The sequence below is a fragment of the Bison bison genome, unplaced genomic scaffold (genome assembly GCF_000754665.1).
Source record: "Bison bison bison isolate TAMUID 2011002044 unplaced genomic scaffold, Bison_UMD1.0 scf7180017864160, whole genome shotgun sequence".
Classification (NCBI taxonomy): Eukaryota; Metazoa; Chordata; class Mammalia; order Artiodactyla; family Bovidae; genus Bison; species Bison bison.
In genome coordinates, this window is record NW_011494732.1 from 5,192,838 (window position 1) to 5,215,362 (window position 22,525).

Consider the following 22,525-nt stretch of genomic DNA (forward strand, 5'->3'; position numbering starts at 1 on the left):
TCCTTTGAGTGTCAAAGAACTTGGCAGGTGGGTAGATTACATGTCAAGTCACCAGGATAAGTTCATGGGCCAGAGTGACCCCATAGTAAAAGGAACCTAAATAATTAGCTAGAAGTTTGAGCTATGAAATGAGGTGAAAAGGACTTCTCTGGTGGTCCAGTGGATAAGAATCTACCCGCTAATGCAGGGGACAGGGTTCAACCCCTGCTCTGGGAAGATACTATACGCTGAGGAGCAACTAAGCCCGTGCACCACAACCACTGAGCCCACATCCTGCACTGAAGCCTGTGTGCCTAGTGCCCATGCTCTGCAATGAAGAATCCCCCCTGCTTGCCACAGCTAGAGAAAGCCCAAACACAGCAACAAAGACCCAGTGCGGCCAGAAACAAATTTTTAAAAATTTGGTTTAAGATTAAGAACTAGAACTTAGCATCTCTCTTGTTCCAGTGACCTCACTGGAGGTACAAATCTTATGAACCACAAGGGAGAGACTCTGACTGTTGACTCAGGCCTTGCACCCTTCCATCAGGAGCCACTGTGGGTAACCTATTCCCACACTTTTTATTCCCTTCTCAATGTTACCTCCACCTTTTTTCTGCTCTCCAGAGAAGTACACCACTTGGGATATATTTCAGATGAGATGGGTATAAGAACGAAAGTGAAAGTGTTAGTTGCTCAGTCGTGTTGCTCAAATTTTGCGACCCCATAGACTATAATCCGCCAGGCTCCTCTGTCCATGGAGTTCTCCAGGCAAGAATACTGGAGTGGGTTGCCAGTGTATTTATTTCCTTCTCCAATACATGCAATCAAAACCACAAGAAGATACCACTTCACATCTACTCAGTTCAGTTCAGTTGCTCAGTCGTGTCCGACTCTTTGCAACCCCATGAATTGCAGCATGCCAGGCCTCCCTGTCCATCACCAACTCCCAGAGTTCACCCAAACTCATGTGCATAGAGTCAGTAATGCCATCCAGCCATCTCATCCTCTGTCGTCCCCCTCTCCTCCTGCCCCCAATCCCTCCCAGCATCAGGGTCTTTTCCAATGAGTCAACTCTTCGCATCAGGTGGCCAAAGTATTGGAGTTTCAGCCTCAGCATCAATCCTTCCAATGAACACCCAGGGCTGGTCTCCTTTAGGATGGACTGGTTGGATCTCCTTGCAGTCCAGGGGACTTTCAAGAGTCTTCTCCAACACCACAGTTCAAAAGCATCAATTCTTCAGCGCTCAGCTTTCTTCACAGTCCAACTCTCACATCCATACATGACCACTGGAAAAACCATAGCCTTGACTAGACAGACCTTTGTTGGCAAAGTAATATCTCTGCTTTTTAATATGCTATCTAGGTTGGTCATAACTTTCCTTCCAAGGAGTAAGCATCTTCCCAAAAAAATAAAGTCTGACACTGTTTCCACTGTTTCCCCATCTATTTCCCATGAAGTGATGGACCAGATACCATGATCTGAGTTTTCTGAATGTTGAACTTTAAGCCAACTTTTTCACTCTCCTCTTTCACTTTCATCAAGAGGCTTTTTAGTTCCTCTTCACTTTCTGCCATAAGGGTGGTGTCATTTGCATATCTGCAGATATTGATATTTCACATCTACTAGGTTGGCTATTATTCAGAAAACTGGAAAATAACAAGTGGTGGCCAGGGGGAATTCCCTGGCAGTCCAGTGGTTAAGTCTATAAGCTTCCACTGCAGGGAGTGAGGGTTCAATCCTTGGTCAGGGAACTAAGAGCCCTTCTGCTGAATGGCATGGCCAAAAAAACAAACAAGTGTTGGCAAGGATGTGGAGAAACTGGACCCCTTTTATGCTGTTGGTGGGAATGCAAAATGGTACAGCCTCTGTGGAAAACAACATGGCAGCTCCTTAAGAACCGAACACGATGATCCAGCCATCCCATTCCTGCGCACACACCCAGAAGAGCTGAGAACAGGCGCTCAGACAAAAAGTGACCCAAGGCTGTTCAAAACACAATTCACAACGCACTATTCCACAAATGTGGAAATGCCTCAAATATCCATCAACTAAGGAATGAATAAATAAATGTCACATATATACATATATATATCTCTCCATACAAGGGAATATGATTCATTCGTGAAAAAGAATGAAGCACTGACACAGGCTACAAACATGGATATCTCAAAAACAGAATGCTAAGTGAGAAAAGTTAGATATAAAAATTCACAAAGTATTGGAGACCATTTATATGAAATATTCAGAATAGGTAAATCCATAGAGACAGAGAGTGAATTGGCTGTTGCCAGAGCTGAGAGGAGGGAGGAATAGAGAGTGACTTCTCAAAGGTACAGGTTTCAGGGATGTTCTTGGTGATTCAGCAGCTAAGGCTCTGAGCTCTCAGCACAGGGGGCCTCAGTTCGATCCTTGGTCAGGGAACTACATCCCATATGCTGCAACTAAGACCTGCTGCAGCCAAATAAATATATATTTTTTTAATTAAAAAATAAAAAGTATAGGTTTCATGTTGCAGAGACCAAAATGTGCTGGTACTAAACAGAGGTGGTAGTTGTACAACATTATGAATGCACTAAATGCCAGTCAACTGTTAAAATGATTATGTTGTGTGAATTTTGCATCAATAAAAAAAAAAGAATGCATATGAATATCCATACATTTCCAAATCCCACCCAGATAATTAAATGGGAAATTCTTTATACATCATGTAACAAAGCTTAAAAATTCTTTAAATGTTAATCACCGATGACACTTAGCTCCAACCCTTTCTCTGATTTTCTAGGAATGTGGGGTTTCCAATGACGTGAACAAACTTCCCAGAGAAATTTGCATAAATACCGATGAAACTTCCGAGAATGTCTATTTGCACTTATGCTGATGTTTGAATCAACTCTAAATTGTACTGGAAGTTTGTACTGTTTTTTTAATTTATTTATTATTATTTGGCCGCGCTGGGTCTTTGTTGCTGCATGCGGACTTTCTCTTGTTGCAGAGCACAGGCTCACTAGCTGTGGCCTGAGGGTTTAGCTGCTTCGAAGCATATGGGATCTTCCTGGACCAGGGATCAAACCCGTTTCCCCTGTATTGGCAGATGGACTACTAACCACTCGAGCACCAGGGAAGTCCATGACGTTTGTACTATTTACTATCACTTTCACATAAGTTTCATTCAGACTGAAGTTTTTCATGCTGTCTTTAATACTCATGGTGCGGGGGGCGGGGAGGGGGGTGAATTAAATTTAAGCAAACCACTCAAAACGTAGATAAATCCATCAGTGAGACACTCACCTAAGCTTAGTACAGTTTTCATTAATTCCAACTTCTAAAAGGCACCCAGATAGTACGTTTTCTCCAAATAAAATGGGTTTGAGAGTTGCTGTCGAACACAAACTCCTTCCGGCTATAAAATAAAAAGATTATTCTCTTGCTATTTTTGCAAAACAAAAGTAAGTAGAAGATTTACCTCAAAGTTTTTCTTAAAAAAAAAAACAGAGAACAACAAGCAGAAATAGTTTCCAGTTCTCTAGAAATGAGGTCATTGTTACTCTAATCCTCTGAAAGCTGAACAAAGGTTTCTTTCTGTATCAAAATACCTGGACAGGGATCAGGGGTTTATTCTGAACCTGAAATTTAATGCCTTCTGGCACATGTGGGTAATTACCACTGATGCAAAGATTTTCCATAGTTTGGAATGAAACTATTTTCCTGTCTCTGATTAGCACCATCTTGGGTTAATCAATGACAACAATGACGATGGAGTCTCCAGCCACTTTCATATTTAAATCTCTTATTGAAAATCAGCACTTCAAGCGAAAACAGTTAACATTTTTTACAGAAAGAAAAAAGAAAAGGAAGCTGCAGAAGCATGGAAAACAACCACCCCTAGGCTAAATAAACACACCAGACTTTAAAGTAATTGGTTACTCGATCAGATTCAAAATATGGCAATATTTCCAATTATAGTTCACCAGCTGCTGCTGCTGCTAAGTTGCTTCAGTCGTGTCCGACTCTGTGCGACCCCATAGACGGCAGCCCACCAGGCTCCGCCGTCCCTGGGATTCTCCAGGCAAGAACACTGGAGTGGGTTGCCATTTCCTTCTCCAATGCATGAAAGTGAAAAGTGAAAGTGAAGTCGCTCAGTCGTGTCCGGCTCTTAGCGACCCCATGGACTGCAGCCCACCAGGCTCCTCTGTCCATGGGATTTTCCAGGCAAGAGTACTGGAGTGGGGTGCCATCGCCTTCTCCACTAGTTCACCAGACAGCTAGTCATATCATCAAATCAGATTACCAGGATACCAAAGGTGTAAAGTTGTGACATTATTTGTCCCGTTGGTGCTTAGAGCTCGAACAGGCTTGCCAAGTTGGTAACCTAGACAAACACAACACAGGAGAATGAGCATCTTTCCCTCGTAGTTTATTTCAATGCAACAGGCGCTAGCTCGTCAAATAACAGAAAGAAGGAATCCACAATGAAAGGAAACATGCGCTCAAAGTTCTTTTTCAGAATACCCTCAAGAGAAGGACATCAACATAACTCCTTTCATTTGTTTCGTTTTTTATTGAGGTATGAAGCAAAGTCGTTCAGTTGTGTCCTACTCTTTGCAACCCCATGGACTGCAGCCTACCGGGCTCCTCCGTCCACGGGATTTTCCAGGCAAGAATACTGGAGTGGGTTGCCATTGCCTTCTCGAACCTGGGTCTCCCGCATTGTAGGCAGGTGCTTTACCAGCTGAGCCACAAGGGAAGCCCTTTTATTGAGGTATAGTTGATTACAGTGCTGTGTTAGTTTCAGGTGTACAGCAAAGTGACTCACTTATAGACATGTTCTTTTTCAGATTCCAAAACACAGATGTTAGTGTGGTTTTTTGAAGACACTTTTAAAGTGAAATCTGAGAAATGAAAACTAGGAAGGAATCAGTCTTAGAACTCTCACCTTGGAGAACAATAAGCTGCTGGGCAGGCCAGTTCATGAACACTCACTGAGAGATTAGTACGGCTTATCACAGGGGCTCATAAAGGAAACTTAAAACCAGAGTAACTTTCCCATGTAGCCTTTTTCCAGTAAACTAATTCAACCCCAAGGTCTGATTTAGCTCCTATTCCCATCCATTTCCTAGTAATCCAGCTTATGATTTCCACCTTTTTAATGTGAAAAAGTTCACAAGCACAGAAAAGTTAAAAGTAACACCATGAACCTCACTCAATACAGCCACCACCTAAAGTCAACCACTGTTAATATTTAGCTGTATTCTTCTTAAGTAAGTGTTAGTCATTCAGTCATGTCTGACTCTTTTCAATCCCATGGACTGTAGCCTGCCAGGCTCCTATGTCAGGAAATTCTCCAGGCAAGAATACTGGAGTGGGTTGCCATCTCCTTCTCCAGGGCTCCCGGAGGGAAAATTAGAATGGACGCCTCAAGTCCAAGGGAACCCCTGGGCCTGTTCATTACCAGAGTGTTCCTCTCCTTTGTAAAGTGCCTCTGACTGCTAGATCATGAGCCATTCAGGGCCCACTGCTCTTCTGATCTTAACATGTCTAATGTGCACCCCAAAGATCTTTCCTTAGGGATAGATAAAATATTTCCCATTTTTAGAAGCTTTATAACACCAAAACACAAATTTCAATAAAACAGCACAAACTATATTAATTTATATTAATATGAAATATAATAGATACTTGTCTTATCTATTATAAAAGCATATATATTTGGGGTGAGAGGGGCAAGGCTATTTGAAAATAAGTTGTAGGCATCATACAACTCACATCATGAAAGCTCCATCAGACATCTCTCAAAACTAAGGATATTTCCCTACATCATCATGATGTCAATATTTCTAAGAAGATTAATAATAACCCCTTATAATCATATCATATCATATCCAGTTCATATGCATATTTCCTATGTCCCTTCCAAAAATGCATATTACAGTAGCATTGTTCTCAGTTGGTAAAGAATCTGCCTGCAATGCAGGAGACCCTGGTTTGATTCCTGGGTTGGGAAAATCCGCTAGAGAAGGGATAGGCTACCCACTCTAGTATTCTTGGTCTTCCCTTGTGACTCAGCTGGTAAGGTATCTGTCTGCAATGTGGAAGACCTGGGCTCAATCCCTCAGTTGGGAAGATCCCCTGGAGAAGGGAAAGTCTACCCAATCCAGTATTCTGGCCATGGAGAATTCCATGGACTATATAGTCCATGAGGTCGCAAAGAGTCAGACACGACTGAGTGACTTTCACTTTCACTTTGTTTATATAAACTGGGATACCATCGAGGTTCCTGCATGGTGTTTGCGTTTCCAGCATTACGCCCCACCCTTCCCAATAAGCGGCCTCCCCTCAGGCCATGGGTCTAATCCTGCCAGAGTACACTTCATGCTCATGTCTGCCTCCTTGGCTTCCCCCAGGTTATTCCTATCCCCAGCACCCTTTCCAATTATCTGCTTCTCAAGACATAGTCTCCTCCACGCAGCCCACAGTGGAAACACAGGGCAGGGTTCTGACTTTTCCTCCAGCCTAGGAGCAAAACCTGGCATGCAGACTTTCCTGGTGGTCCAGTGGTTAAGAATCCACCTTCCAACGCAGGGGCCTTGGGTTTGAACCCTGGTCGGGATCCCACACGCCTCAGGGAAACTAGATCCCACATATCAACCCAATACACCCAGATAAATAAATAAATATTTTTTAAAAAACAAAACAAAACCTAGCACGTGCTGGACATTCAACACTGTTCCTTAGTGATGCAGTCTGGGCAAATGGTCAACATTCTGCTCCTCTGAATCCTGGAGCAACTGACCCTAGTAACCGACCTCGTTTGTTAATTATCTTGGGTCGTTCACTGTTGTTTCCTGTGACTTAGCACCGTCAGCTCCAAAGAAGAGAGTCCCTGAGAACAGGGCCCATGTCAGATAGTCCTCAAAAAACCCCATCCAGCCTCAGAAAGTACTAGAGAGACACTGTCTCTCTATATACAAGCTGCGTCTCTGCCTGATTGGTTCTGGCTCTTGATGTATTCTTTGTTGACGAGAGCATCAACATTTCTCATATATTCTGACAGGTTTTCTCAGAAATCTTGTCAAATTAAGTCAGTGACATAAAAATTCTTAAATTTCAGGAGCCTGGTCTCTTTTTTTTCGTGACATAAAAATTCTTAAATTTCAGGAGCCTGGTCTCTTTTTTTTCCCCCTCAGTTAACTTGGAGTTTATATAAACTAAGAGAAAAAGGTCATAATGTTTTCATGCAGTACATATGCCATTCTTTAAATAACAATTGTCACTTATAACAGAAATAATTAAGGAATGCTGCACTTGTGATCCATACAAAACATCAACATTTTGGGTTGTACATAATTTAAAGAAATGTCCCAAACACTTCTCGAAATACTGTAGTAGCCAATAAATACACAGAGGAATGCCTTAGGCGGCCATAGGCATGCAGTTTAGAAAATAAAGAAAAAAAAATCACACTAGAACTACTTCATTTCTTCAAAATCACTGAGTAGGAAAAGCAACACTGAACTTCCATACTGATTTTACATAACTTCTGTACTGTACCTTGACTTAACCAGAGTCTGCTCTTAGAAGCCAACAATAAACCCTAACATTAAAAGCCTATTTAAAAGAAAAAAATATATATATATACAGAATTGTGTATAATTAAATCAGTATACATAAATATTGAAGATCATGCAAAGCAAAAAGTTACTAAAAGTTTAAAAATGTTGTTCCTTCGTGATTAATTACTGCGTGCTGAAGAATAGTAAGGGAATTCTCTAAAAGTTTAAAAATGTTGTTCCTTCGTGATTAATTACTGCATGCTGAAGAACAGTAATGGAGTTCCCTGGTGATCAAGTTTAGCACTCCACACTGTCACTGCTGAAGCCCAGGTTCAATCCCTGGTCAGGGAGTGAGGATCTCAGAGGCTGTGGAGCACAGCCTCCCACCTCCCCCACCAAAAAAAAAAAAGAGGGAGGGAGGGAGGAATTAGGAGTTTGAGATTAAGAGATACAAATGATTGTATACATAAAACAGATAAACAGTGGGGACCTACTGTGTATCACAGGGATCTGTATTCAGTGTCTCGTGATAGACCATAGAGGGAAGGAATACGAGGGGGAGTATATCCACGTGTGTATAACTGGGTCACTGTGCTATATATCTGAAACTAACACAACAGTGTAAATCAACTATACATCAATCAAATACATTATTTCATTTAAAAAAAGACCAGTAGCTAAAGAGAAAGACTGTTTTAGCTTTACAACTCAGACTATATATAACACTTTATGAAAAAAAAGTAAGCTGTTAGCAGGAAAAGAATACAGTGTCACAAGAGAAAAAAAGAAAGGTCAGAGTCACAAACTAAAATTGGAAACAATTATTTACAATCATCATTATACCACAGGAGTGTTGAACTAAAATGTGTTTGTAAGATCAGTGATTGATATGCACTCTCACCTGGGTTTCCAGACCATTCCTGTTCATTACCACTGTTATAGCTTAAAAATTTCACTGTAAATCTCTGTGTCATGATTCCTAGAAATAAAATAAAAACATAATGTCACCAATTTACTAAGAAATTATCCACCATAGTGTTGTTTTCTTTACCTTATAATTGCATTTCAACAGGCAAAAAAAAAAAAACAAAACTCCACTGTTTTCTGATTAAATCATAAACACAAATAAGAAAAACAGGTCTGAATTAGTTTATCTGGTATAATTATGAGAACCGTGAAGAAAGAAAAAAACGCTTTAAATTAAAAGCATTCTCGCTGCCCTTCACAAAGTTACCTTTCTGCTGGGCATTAATTTCTGCCCTGATAATTCTGACGTTTATTTCGCTGATTGTATTATTATTCCACCTGAAAATATAATGTTCTTCCACGTTCACGTTCCTGGGGGCTGGTCCAGTACTTAAAAGTGTTTCTGGAAATAAGAGAGTACTTTCATAAATTAAAGACCTAAAAATAAAAATATTAAAGACCTTCCTTTAAGGGTTCAAGCCTATTATTGGCAGTTCCCTCTGCCTGGGTGGCCATCCCCCACCCCCATCCCTGCCCTGCAGACCCAATTCCTTTACACAGCAGGGTCATCACCTCCTCAAGAAGCCATCCTCAGATCTCCACCCAAGTCAGCATTAGCTACCTCCTCTTTCCACACCATCCCAATAAACTGAGTGAGCTCCATCCCTTCCCTTTTTAAAAAATATTTACTTTTTATTTATTCATGTATTTGGCTGCTTTGGGTCTGAGGTGTGGCATGGGAACTCTTAGTTGCACCATGTGGGACATAGCCCCCTGACCAAGGATCAAATCTGGGCCCCCTGCATTGGGAGCATGGAGTCTTAACCACTGGACCACCAGGAAAGTCCCTGTCCCTTTCCTCTATTTCAGCCTCCCTGGTACCCAGCTCACAGCCTAGTGCAGAGCACGGGCTTGGAAGAGTATCTGTGAAATGCAAGATTACAGAAAGATTACATCTGGTAAAGATTACATCTGTTAAAGCAAAGATTACAGAATGTCAGCTCTTTAAGAGCAGGGGCCTGGTGTCTAGTTCACTACTATATTGTACTAATAGCTGATGGAAGGAAAGAGTAAGTTCCAAGAATTATAACAAATTGAAAAGAAACACACGTAGCATCCTTCATGGAAAAACAAAAGTCCTGGTAATATTGGCCAAATTCTATGTACTTCAGTTGGCTGCATTACAATCACAGAGTTTAATGACTGGAAAAAGAAAAGCAAGCAAGAAGTGAAAATGCTGGGTCCTAAAGAACCTTTAACTCTCTGAAAAACACTTAAGAAAAAGCCCACATACCCAGAGAACAAGGAGGGACCCTGGAACCCACATAATCCAGGACTGAGAAGGATTGGGTTCAAGGTCACAGATGTTACTCCACAGTAAGTCAAGATAGAACAAGGAAAAAGCAAAATACTAGTGGGATATTTCTCTAACAACTACAAATCTCCTAAAATTCTTAATGAAAATATGTTCTACTCTGGGACTACGGTAAGTCTCTTGCATACGAACGAGTTCCATTCCAAGAGCATGTTCATAAGTCCAACACGGTTAGCCTAGGTACCCAACTGATGCAATTGGCTCTATAGTACTGTACTGTGATAGGTTAATAATAGTTTTCACACAAATAATACATTAAAAACAAACACAAACAATGAAGAAAACATTTCTAATCCTTCAGTACAGGACCTTGAAAAGTACAGTACCAGAACTGGCATACAGGGGCTGGCATCGAGTGTAGAGGCGAGGAGGGAGAGGAGCTGGGAGATGGTAGAGCTATAGTATCGTCAGCAATAGGAGACAAAGGACAAGATGAAATTTCACTCAGGCCTGATGGTGGCGGAACACGTGTTTGCATCTTGCAAAGTTCGAAACTTGAAGGTTTGTATATAGGGACTTACTGTATATATTCCTTGTGAGAAATTATATACATTCCCATAGAAATGGTATAAAAGTATAACATTAAAATACCTGTATTGGTGATGAATCTGTCTAAGTCAGTTGCTTCCTCGTAGATTACTTTCGGTGTAACTATGCCTGAAAAAACACACATAAATGAACTTCCACAGGAGTACATGAACCTCACATGTTCACATTTACCTACGAAAATGGAAGTTTGCCAAACAAATACAGTGCCTATGCCTGCCCTGTGCGCCAACTACTCAGCTCCCCTCCACTCCCCAAACGCCATCAAACAACCTGCTATTCTTGGCATCTAACTGGCATCTAAGGTCCATGCTCAAATGGACATAACTTACCTCCCATAGCACCATTCTTTATCTTTGCACTGGTAATTCCATCTCGTTCTAGGTACTCCTCCAGGCTAGTAACACACTGAACATCAAAATTTTGCAGGAAAGCCACAGGAGCGTTGTAGAGGCACTGCCCAGCCAGGGACACCTGAGGGCAAGGGGGGAATGCCGACATATTTATGACCTCCTTTCTGATCATAGAAAAAAGAGATCAGTATCTTGGAAAAGCATCCTTTCTGCAGCCTGCTTCTACTGCTGGGTTAGCTCCAACAAAGGCTACGGCATTCACTAGTTAACTGACTTGAGCAGAGTATCTACTTGACTTGCTAATCAAACTCCGGAAGCCACTGGCTGCAGGGTCACAGTAAGTACAGTTTCTAAAGAAAATTCCCTGCTTTGCATCATTTACTTTGCAGAAACATGATTACATTCAGCTTCAGTTTCTTTTCTGTTGTTGTCTTTTGTTTTTTCACTTTTTGGCCATTCCAGGCAGCATACAGGATCTTAGTTCCCCCGGCCAGGGAGGGAACCCGTGTCCCCTGCAGTGGAAGCACAGAGTTTTAACCACTGGACTGCCAGGGAGGGTCCCTCAACTTCATTTTCTCTCCCTCATTACAAATGCATTTTTGTTAAAGCCATAAGAACGGATTCATATGGATAGTAAAGAGAAACAGTTTAGCCTCCCATGTCATCTTCCCATAAATACTTTTTCCTCATAATTTTGAACTTAATAAAGGTAAGATTTCACATAAAACTCAAGTCTTAAAATATTTTTCAAAATTCTGTTAAATATTTAATTAACACAACACCATAAGTCAAATATACTTCAATAAAAAATAAATAAAATTTTAAAAGTATTTATGGCTTACTAGAAATTGCCTGTTAAACTAATACAAGTGAGAAACAATAGTTACTTCCATGGAAACTTCTAGACGGTCTTTTGGTTTTATTTAGTAAGTTCACTCTGAGATTTAGCAAAGACAGATTGATTTAAGAGTGACTATCAACAGAAAAAAACACAATGCAGAGACCTTAAATGGCTAAGTGCCTGAAAAGTCCATAGGAGAAAAATACGTAATTCAGGAAGAGATTTTTTTTTTTTAGAATAACATGACTTAAATTAGTAAGAGGAAGGGGAAAGTGAGAAAAAGCTTCTGGCATATTAAAACTGAAAGGATTACCTGTGGAATAGTAAAATATGCCTTATCTACTGTCATAACGGGGTCTCCTTGTTTGTAACCAAAGTCTGAAAAGTCTTTTAGATCAGTATGCAAATACATGTCAAAGGAAACTTGAAGTCCAGAGGAACTGCAAATCGATGAGAGAAACCACCATTAACATGATAAAAGCAATTGTTTTACATTTTTTCTCTGCTTTTTTAATTATCAAAATAATATTTGTACTAAATGCCACTGACCTGTGCATTTTAAAGTAGTTAACGGTTAATTTATGTTCCATGAGTTTTACTTCAGTGCTAATAATAAAGTTGCTTTAAAATGTCAACAAGACAGAAATGTAAAGGACAAAAAGTTAAAGCCCCCCACGAGCCCATCACTCTTTCCAACCCAGAGAATTGCTATTAACCATTTGTGGTATCAATTTCTTTTCAATGAGGGCTCCAAAATCACTGTGGATAGTGACTGTAGCCATGAAATTAAAAGATGCTTGTTCCTTGGAAGGAAAGATGTGACAAACCTAGAGACATGACTTTGCCAACAAAGGTCCCTATAGTCAAAGCTATGGTTTTTTTCAGTAGTCATGTACGGATGTGAGAGCTGGTCCATAAAGAAGGCTAAGCACAGACGAACTGATGCTTTAGAACTGTGGTTCTAGAAAAGACTCTTGAGAGTCCCTTGGACTGCAAGGAGATCAATCCAGTCAATCCTAAAGGAAACCAGCCCTATATATCCATTGGAAGGACTACTGCTGAAGCTAAAGCTCCAGTACTTTGGCCACCTGAGGTAAAGAGCCGACTCACTGGAAAAGACCCTGATGCTGGGAAAGATTGAGGGCAGAAGGAGAAAGGAGCGACAGATGATGAGATGGCTGGATGGCATCATCAACTCAATGGACATGAGTTTGAGCAAACTCTGGGAGATAGTAAAGGACAAGGAAGCCTGGCATGTTACAGTTCATGGGGTCGCAAAGAGTTGGACATGACTTAGCGACTGAACAACAACCAGCTCTTTCAAATACTTAACACAAAATAAACTTACTATGTGAAACCTAGAACTGAATCTAGAATGGAGGGATTGAATGGAGCCTTTGGAGAGGTCCCCAGGACATGGCCACATTCCAGGGCCATCTGGGTGTGCACCCCTCTCCCGGACAGCCCTTCAGACACTTACATGGAACCATGGTAGAAGTACCCGAGAAAGGGTGAGTTGGCAAGCTGCACACACAGGAATGGAAACCAGTCGGGGACTCCACGTGACATCTGTATGGAGCAGAGCTGATCAAAGGGAGGATTAACATCTCCTCCAAAAACACCAGGGAAACAGGACTCCCTGAACAGTGCTGTTAAATCTGATGAGCATTCCTGGAAAGAAGATGTAGAGGAGCTCAGAGAAGATTAAATCCCCCCTCTGCCCGCTGTCAGGATCTCCTGGCCAGTGTGATGCACTTGCTGCTGGAGACCAGCAGGGCGTGGTAGAGAAGACAGGAAATAAACAGCTGGCCTCCAGGCTGAGAGCGTTTGCGCTCACTGCAAGTCATCTCCCTACGAGGCTCCAAGTCAGGAACTTTGGACCTTCACAGAATTTACATCTTAACTGGGGACCTAAGACATGCCTACAAATAAGATGCGAAAAAGAAAAGGTAATATGAAATAGACCACAGGTGGAGAATTTTCAACTGGCATCACCACTCACGCCAGTATTCTTGCCTGGGAAATCCCATGGACAGAGGAGCCTGGCGGGCTACAGTCCATGAGGTCGCAAAGAGTCGGACACAACTCAGCCACTCAACAGCAACAGCATTCAAATTCCTAGTCCAGAGAAATCTAAGGACAATTCCAGAAGAATCCTTGAATCATTCTTGTTATATCACGACCCGATTGGTATCATCAAGAAGTCACTTTATTCGGATGGACCTAGAGCCTGTTATGCAGAGTGAAGTCAGTTAGAAAGAGAAAAATAAATATCATATATTAACACACATATGTAGAATCTAGAAAAAAGACCCAGATGAACCTATTTGCAAAGAAGAACTAGAGACACAGAGGTAGAGAACACAGGTACACCAATGGGGAAAAGGAGAGGCGGGATGAACTGGGAGATCGGCACTGACATACACACTATTGAGACTATGGGTAAAATGGAAAACTAATGAGAACCCAGGTACAGCACAGGGAACTCTACTCAGTACTCTGTGATGACCTAAATGGGAAGGAAATCCAAGAAGGAGGGGATATATGTATCTACATAGAGCCAATTCACTTTGTTGTACAGTAGAAACTAACACAACATTGTAAAACAACTATACTCCAATTAAAATTAATTTAAAAAATTAAAATTAAAAATATGTATTTGATCTGGGAGTAGACAATGGATTCTTAGAAATGACACCAAAACCATAAGCAACAACAATGACCAAAAACTGGAATAAAGGGAGGGAGAATTAGATGAAAGGGTCAAAAGGTACAAATTTCCTCTTATAAGTACACACTAAGGGTGTAATCTACAAGAGCAATATAATTAACACTGCTGTACACTATATACGCAAGCTGCTAAGACAGCAAAGTCTAAGGGTTCTCATCACAAGTAAAGTTTTCTATTTCTTTTTGTCCTTTTTTAAAAAAACTTTTTATTTTATATTGGAGTATAGCCGATTAACAATGCTGTGATAGTTTTAGGTGGACAGCCAAGGGGCTCAGCCATACATAAATATGTATCTGTTCTCCCCCAAATCCCCCTCCCATCCAGGCTGTCACATCACATTGAGCAGAGTTCCCTGTGCTGTGCAGTAGGTCTTTGTTGGTTATCCTTTTTAGATATAGCAGTGTGTATAGGCCACATTCCTCAAAATGGTAAATGAACTGGAAAACCATAGAGTTCAAGTAGTTCAAGGTTAAGAGAGAAAAAAATATGTTTTGTTTTCAGAACACTAAATCCTCTCCAAATTGATTTAAAAATATTTTTAAGTTCTAGAAATCTATTTTAAACCATGCATTCTGTAAACTGTAACACGAATGAAAGTTCCTCACCTACACCATAGGCATATATACACATATCTAAATGGGTCTGTACTGGATTCTAGAATGCATGTGAATGTGTACAGTCACTCAGTCATGCCTGACTCTTTGCGACCCCATGGACTGTAGGCTGCCAGGCTCCTCTGTCCATAGGATTTTCCCGGCAAGAATACTGGAGTCGGTTGCCACTTCCTCCTCCATCTATTTCTTTAATTTTGTGTCTATACGAGATGATGAATGTTCACCAAACTTATTGCGATACCGCTTCATAATGTATGGAAGTCAAATAACCATACTTCAAACCTTAAACTCGTACAGTGACTGTGTCAATTATATCACAATAAAACTGCCAACAAAGGTCCATCTAGTCAAAGCTATGGTTTTTCCAATAGTCATGTATGGATGTGAGAGTTGGACCTATTAAGAAAGCTGAGCACCGAAGAATTGATGCTTTTGAACTGTGGTGTTGGAGAACATTTGAGAGTCCCTTGGACTGCAAGGAGATCCAACAAGTCCATCCTAAAGGAAATCAGTCCTGAATAGTCATTGGAAGGACTGATGATGAAGCTGAAACTCTAATTCTTTGGCCACCTGATGCGAAGAACTGACTTATTTGAAAAGACCCTGATGCTGGGAAAGACTGAAGGCAGGAGAAGGGAACAACAGAGGATGAGATGGTTGGATGGAATCACCGACTCAATGGACATGAGTTTGAATAAACTCCAGAAGTTGGCGATGGACAGGGAAGCCTGGCATGCTGCAGTCCATGGGGTCGCAAAGAGTCAGACACAAGTGAGCAACTGAACTGAATTAAAAACTGGAAGAAAAAAATTGATAAACTGGACTTTATCGAATTAAAACTTTTGGGCTTCAAAGAACACCAACAGGAAAACGGACTTCCTAGACAAGTAGGAGAAGTTTTTGGCATATCATATATCTGATAAGTGACTAGAATCCAGAGTGCATAGTGAACTTTAAAAACAAAAAGACAATTTAATTTAACAACAAAATTAAACAACAAAAAGACAACCTAATTAAAAACTGGCCAAAGGGTCTCAACAGACATTTCTTCAAAGAAGACATATAAACATTCAATAAGCCTTTGAAAAGATGTTCAACATCATTTGCCACTAGAGAAATATGGATCAAAATCACAATGAAATGCCACTTCACACCCTCAAGGAAGGCTGTAATCAAGATTATTATAGCCATTGTTGGTGACATCATGGAAAATTACAACCCTTATACAGTGCTGATGGGAATGTGAAATGATGTAGCTACTTTGAAAAAACAGTTCCTCAAGGGAATTCCCTGGCAGTCCAGGGGTTAGGACTCATTTCCATTGCCAAGGACACAGGTTCAATCCCCAATCAGGGAACTAAGATCCTACAAGCTATGTGGCTCAGCCAAAAAGAAGAGAAACAGTTCCCCAAAAGGTTAAACATGCAGTTCCCATGTGGCAAAGCAATTCCACTCCTAGGTAACATAACCAAAAGAAATGGAAACACACATCCAAACAAAAACTTGTATACAGGTTTATATTCTTGTATCATAGAAGCATTCTTCATAGTAGCCAAAAAGTGAACACAATCTAAATGTCCACACTTGATAAATGGTTAAGCGCTCTGTGATATATCCACACAACAGAAGATGATTCGGCCATAAAAAGGAATGGAACACTAACCCATGCCACAGCGCAGGTGACCCTTGAAAGCATGATGCTAGGCAAAAGACGCCAGACACAGGGCTTCCTTGGTGGTCCAGTGGCTAAGACGCCAGGCTCCCAGTGCAGAGGGCCCCGGGCCAATCCCTGGTCAGGGAACTAGACCCCACATGAGGCAACCAAGACCTGGCACAGGGGAATAAATATTAAAAAAAAAAAAAGAAGCCAGACACAAATCCTACAGACTAACGGATTCCATTTACATGCAATGTCCAAAAGAGGCAAATCCACAGACACAGAGAGTAGATTAATAGTGACCTGGGAAAACAAACTAGTGAAAATAACAGAAAAGAAGCAGACTCACAGATACAGAGAACAAACCAGTGGTCACCAGTGGGGAGGGGGATGGGGCAGGGGGCAACACAGGTGTAGGGGATGAAGAGGTACCAACTACTACGTATAAAATAAATAAGCTACAAGGGTGTATTATTGTACAGCACAAGGAATACAGCCAATATTTTATAATAATAACTATAAACGGAGTATAACGTTTAAAAAGTGTAACTATGTTATACACCTGAAATTTACATAATTTGCAAATCAACTACACCCAGATAAATAAATATACTTAATTTCTAGTGAAAACAAACAAACATAAAACAGTCTGGGGATGATGGGCATGAGTGAGAGTGACTGCAAATGGACACATGGCTTCTTTTCGGGGCTGTTGGAAACATCCTCAAATTAGATTACTGCGATAGTTGAATTTACTAAAAAAAAAAAAAAACACTTAAAAAATCACTTATTTTTCTCTCCTTTTTATATTTTCTTAAAGGCTTCCAAGTAAGACATTAAAATCATCCTCTCGGTATCATCACAATCAGGACTTTATCCAAACAGACATTTTTTTTGGCCATAATTGCTGCTTAGTCACTCGGTCATGTCCAACTCTGCAGCTCCATGAACTGTAGCCTACCAAGCTCCTCTGTCCATGGAACTTTCCAGGCAAGAATACTGGAGTGGGTTGCCATTTCCTATGCCAGGGGATCTTCCCGATCCAGGGACTGAACCAGTGTCCTTGTATCTCCTGCACTGGCAGGTGGATTCTCTACCACTACCGTCACCTGGAAAGTCCTTTGTCCACAAACTAGGCTGAAAAGGCTAGATAAGAAAATACTCAACTGGAAAACAGGACATACAATCTCAGCTTTTGAAAGACCACGCACTACAAAGCTGTTGATGGGGAACTGCTGGTGCCCTCCGCATGCTATCAGGTACCACAGTTTTTGCACCCAATAATCAGAAAGACCATACCTGGTCACAGCAGCAGCGAATGTCACAGGCCCCCGCTGTCAAATTGCAAGGGCAAGGACCAAGGGGCTGATACACCTGGTTAGGAACGACAGTCACATTTTCTGAAAAGTACAAACAACAGAGAAGTTCAGCTGTGAAACACTGATGAGACATGGCCACATTTTCACTCAGAGAAAGCTGAGTTGTATTACAAATCACCGTTACCAGTATTCCACATGAAGGTATCCCTGAGATGGGCTATATCTACTGAGGCCTGTATCTACTCCTCCAACAAAAACCCAAATAGAAGAGAATGTCCTAGTTATACAAACTGAAGAAGTCACAGTTGATCTTGAAGATGATCAAGTCACTAAGATTTGCAAGTTAAGCCAAATGCAATGCACTGATTTTTCAATACACTGCACAACTCCTTTCATAACACAGACTGATTGTAAGCATTTACTCCTCCAAATTCATTACCTCTTTCAACGGATAAACCTGAAGCCATGACCTAAATGTCCATTGACAGATGATGTGGTACGTATAGACAATGAAATATTACTCAAGACATAAAAAGAACAAAATGGGGTCATTTGCAGTAACGCGGGTAGACCAAGAGTCTGTCATACAGAGTGAAGTAAGTCATAAAGAGAGAAACAAATATTGTATATGAACGCATGTATGTAGAATCTTGAAAAATGATACAGATGAACCTATTTTCAGGGCAGAAACAGAGACGAAGACGAAGGGAACACATGTGTGGACATGGAAGGTGGGGGAACCGGGAGACTGGGAGTGGGTATGCGCACTGCCACGTGTAAAACTGATAGCTAGTGGGAACCTGCTACAAAGCACAGGGAGCTCAGCTCGGCGCTCTGTGGCGACTAGATGAGTGGGAAGGGAGACCCAAGAGAAGGGGGTTGTATCTCTACACATAGCTAATGCACTTTGTTGTACAACCTTGTAAAGGAACTATACCACAACTAAAAAAAAAAAATCTGAAGCCACGGTGACACTGCAGTTTATCTGGAAGCCATCTGACCACAAGATCTCATTTAACTGAGCTACACACTCAACCTCAAGTCCCATCACACTGTGAATGCAAATTTTCACATCCTGATTCTGGTTCAAGTGTGGGGGAAATTAGTAATTTTCACACTGATTGGAAAAGGAATATGTTATATTACATTTTAGCCTCCTAATTCAGAATCCAGAGACTAATAGTTGGAAAGCTATGTACGTGACTATTTGTGTAAACTCTATGTATCAGTCAACTTCAATGAGAGGATAACTGAAGCTTCTAGAGAACAACTATTATATATTCTACTCTATAATATAGTAGAACCCTAGTATGTCAGTGGTATCAAGAACAAGAAAGTCCAAATAAGAGACCATGTCACAAGGGTAAGGGTTTGATCCTCAGTATAATCAAATCCATGAGACATAAGCAAGGCACTTTAGAATAGGGTTTTACTATGTGATATATAGATAGATATTTGTGAATCTATCTATATGCCTCCCACATTGTTGGCTAGCTTCCTTGTTACCAAGCATACCGCTTACCTCCTGGCTGTCCTTCCATCCTTTTTCTTGTTCTGATCTCTGTCTGACTGGGTGCAAAATTTTTCATACCTTCATGGGGTCAGAGTGGACATCTCATAATTACCAATATATACAGACTCTAATTTTCCTAAGTTTGGCTATTTGTACAAGGACATTCTGAAATATACCTAACTATATTTAAGCATATTTTTTAAAAGAAAAAAAAGTTGCTGCTCTGAGTGGTATAGCTACTATTAAGCCCTCCTCTCAGGTTTCTTTTTTGGCCATGCTGTGTGGCTGATGGGATCTTAATTCCCCAACCAGGGATCGAACCCATGCCCCTTGAGTTCAAAGTGAGGAGCCCTAAATCATTGGACCACCAGGGAATTCCCTGGAAACTTTTAAAATAAGAAAATTAAACAAAAGAAAAATAAGTTTAGGAAAGCAAGACAGACTCACAAGCAAAGCACACAAACTGCATGGCACACACTTACATTCAAACGTCTGCAGTAAACATTTTGATAGTCAGAGATTTCACTTGCCTGATGCATTTTGGCCCAGAGAGGAGTTGGCATAAATTTCCACATGAATGAGCAGATGTGCTGAACAGGATGTATTATGAAAGGCTGAAACAAGAAGAGCCTGGACAATACACGGGGCCTCCAGGAAGGGATCTGTCCCATTAGAGGAACATGACTGCAGATCCCTCTTCAACCTCACAGTCACTTCCAACGAATTCTGAAAGGAAAATATCACTGTACTTTATATGGTGACTCAAAACGGCATCTATAAGAACACATAAGATTAAGTAAGCTCAATCTGCCTCCATTCATCTTACAAAAGGCAAACTGGACCCAAGGATGACATCATTCTGCTCAATTTTACCCTGTAAACCTACTGCAGTACACAAGCCCTGATTCCTAATCCTCAGCTGAACATACAAGCAAGCAACTTGTGCCTGCTTGTTGTTTGGTCACCAAGTCGTGTCCAACTTGTGACTCCATGGACTGTAGCCTGGCAGGATTCTCTGTCCATGGGATTCTCCAGGCAAGAATACTGGAGTGGGTTGCCATTTCCTTCTCTAGGGGATCTTCCCGACCCCGGGACTGAGCCCAGGTCTCCTGCATTGGCAGGTGGATTCTTTACCACTGAGCCACCTGGAAAGCCCTTTTTCTGTTTAGAGAAAGCTAAACACAGGTCTGATAAAGGTATTTGTCTGGCACTTTTATTATCCTACTGGCAGATTAAATACACATAAATAAAAGTCCACGGAAACAGGCTCTGGTTCCTGGGGTGCAAGCAAAGTGTGTTTCGTCTTTTATGTTCGGAGTTGATGTTTTGCAGATACTAGACACTCAATGAAATATCTATTAAGTGGAAAACATTTCATCTCTCCAGGCTTGAGTGTCCTTACACATAAGCCCAGAGTTGGGTGAGACCAGCAATTCATGAAGCTCTTTTGAGTCACAGATTCATTTGATAATCTGACAGAAGCTGGCAAGCCTCTCATCAGAAAAAAATGCACACATACAAAACTTTATACACAATTTTAGAGAGTTCACAGCTTTTTTTTTTTTTTGGCTGTGCCATGCAGCTTGTGAGATCTTAGTTCCCCAACCTGGGAATGAACCTGGGCCCTTGGCAGTGACAGCATGTTGTTCTAACCATGGGACCACCAGGGAATTCCCTCACAAGCTTCTTGAAACTCATCCAAGAACCTCTGGGCTGGATGAGTACCTACAGGATCAGATAGCCCACAGTTTCATGGTGGTTCCAAGCACTAAGTTCTATCTTGTCTGATTAAAAGAACATCGCAGGGGAAGTTCCCTGGCGGTTCAGTGGTTAGGACTCGGCGCTTTCACTGCCTTGGTCCAAGTTCAATCAATCCCTGATCAGGGAACTAAGACCCGATAAGCTGCTGGGCACAGTCAAAAAGAGAGAGAGAGAGAGAAAACAACACTGCAGGAGCACCAGATGCAGGACTCCGCAGATGCTACTGAGAAGGTTCCCACCTCTGGCCTTACCACAGTGGGGGTGACAGTCAAACTCCAGTCTCCTGTCTCATTGTTCAGCTCGCCACAGGTGGGAACTGGCAATAAACCTACAGAAGAGATTGGAACACAAGAGAGTATTGCCCAGCTACCAAGGTACTGCACTCTTGAGTCAGGTTTCCTAGGATGGAACACCTTTCCAAGCCTAGGATTGGACTCTTTACAAGCTGTGTGACTTTCGACCAGTGACAACCTCTCTGAACTTCAGTGTCTTCATTTGTTAAACAGAATTAAAAGACATTACTGTTCTTATTAGGAAAATGAGGTGATGTATTTAAGTACATGGGATAGCTCAGTGAATGCTAACTTGTAATTTCAAGCTTTCTTTTACTCACCCTGTCTGTTAGTTCTCTGGTCCACAGCAGCAGCCCCCATCCCGACTTTGCAGGGGACAGCGCCAAGGGACTCAGAGGATGCCACCTGGCCAGGCTTCTTGGGCGGCCTGAAGCTGGCCCAACCTCTTCCCTCCCCAAAGGAAAGGTCAGACTCTTTACCCATCTCGTCCCGCAGCTGTGTCAGGGACACGGTCACATCCTCGGTGCCTCCGACCAGGGACGCGCTGACCACAGGGCCGGACATGCGGATGACAGAAGGAATGAAAACTAGGCGGGAAGAAAGGGACAGAGAGGAGTTAATAGTTGCAGAACCCCTGCCTACACTGGGTGGTGGCTTTCTTTGGCGGTGTCTTCCGCAGCTCTGGCGGCAGTCCCAGATTTGGCCTCAAGACTCGTCCTCTCCCTCATCCCCGTCCTGCAGGCCCCTGCCCCGCCTTACATACCCAGATCTCCCCTCAGCGGCCTCAAGACGCCCTGCAGAAGGAGGAGTCCCAAAAGCAAAGGGACCGGCGGCGACAAACGCATGCCTGGGGGCTCGCCGGGCCTGCACAACAGGGCTGCCCCCGCCTTAGAAGACTGGAAGCGCGGGGACTCGGAAGCTATGCCCGGGCGGCCTTGCCGCCACCATCTTGTCAAGCCAACGCCTGGAGCTATGGCAACCACCAATCGGCCGCCGGCCTGACGAAAGACGAGCCGTGATTGG

General features: G+C 41.9%; 1 protein-coding gene across 4 annotated transcripts in view; it reads right to left on the reverse strand.

Moving 5' to 3' along the window:
• TCTN2 (tectonic family member 2) overlaps positions 1-22,468 on the reverse strand; it is a 29,210-nt gene extending 6,742 nt beyond the window's left edge. For 2 of the 4 annotated variants that reach the window (XM_010841281.1, XM_010841277.1), the window contains exons 1-13: positions 22,266-22,468; positions 21,982-22,089; positions 21,449-21,537; positions 19,979-20,174; positions 17,916-18,016; positions 13,095-13,285; positions 11,928-12,054; positions 10,753-10,894; positions 10,466-10,531; positions 8,768-8,902; positions 8,435-8,512; positions 4,272-4,352; positions 3,272-3,383 (exon numbers count right to left, since the gene is read on the reverse strand). In XM_010841281.1, the coding sequence (XP_010839583.1) occupies positions 3,272-3,383; positions 4,272-4,352; positions 8,435-8,512; positions 8,768-8,902; positions 10,466-10,531; positions 10,753-10,894; positions 11,928-12,054; positions 13,095-13,285; positions 17,916-18,016; positions 19,979-20,174; positions 21,449-21,537; positions 21,982-22,089; positions 22,266-22,347 (1,508 nt within the window). In that variant the 5' untranslated portion in view covers positions 22,348-22,468. The remainder of the gene's footprint in view (positions 1-3,271; positions 3,384-4,271; positions 4,353-8,434; positions 8,513-8,767; positions 8,903-10,465; positions 10,532-10,752; positions 10,895-11,927; positions 12,055-13,094; positions 13,286-17,915; positions 18,017-19,978; positions 20,175-21,448; positions 21,538-21,981; positions 22,090-22,265) is intronic. The other 2 variants (XM_010841279.1, XM_010841280.1) reach the window with 2 other exon arrangements.
• Between the last annotated feature and the right edge of the window lie 57 nt (positions 22,469-22,525).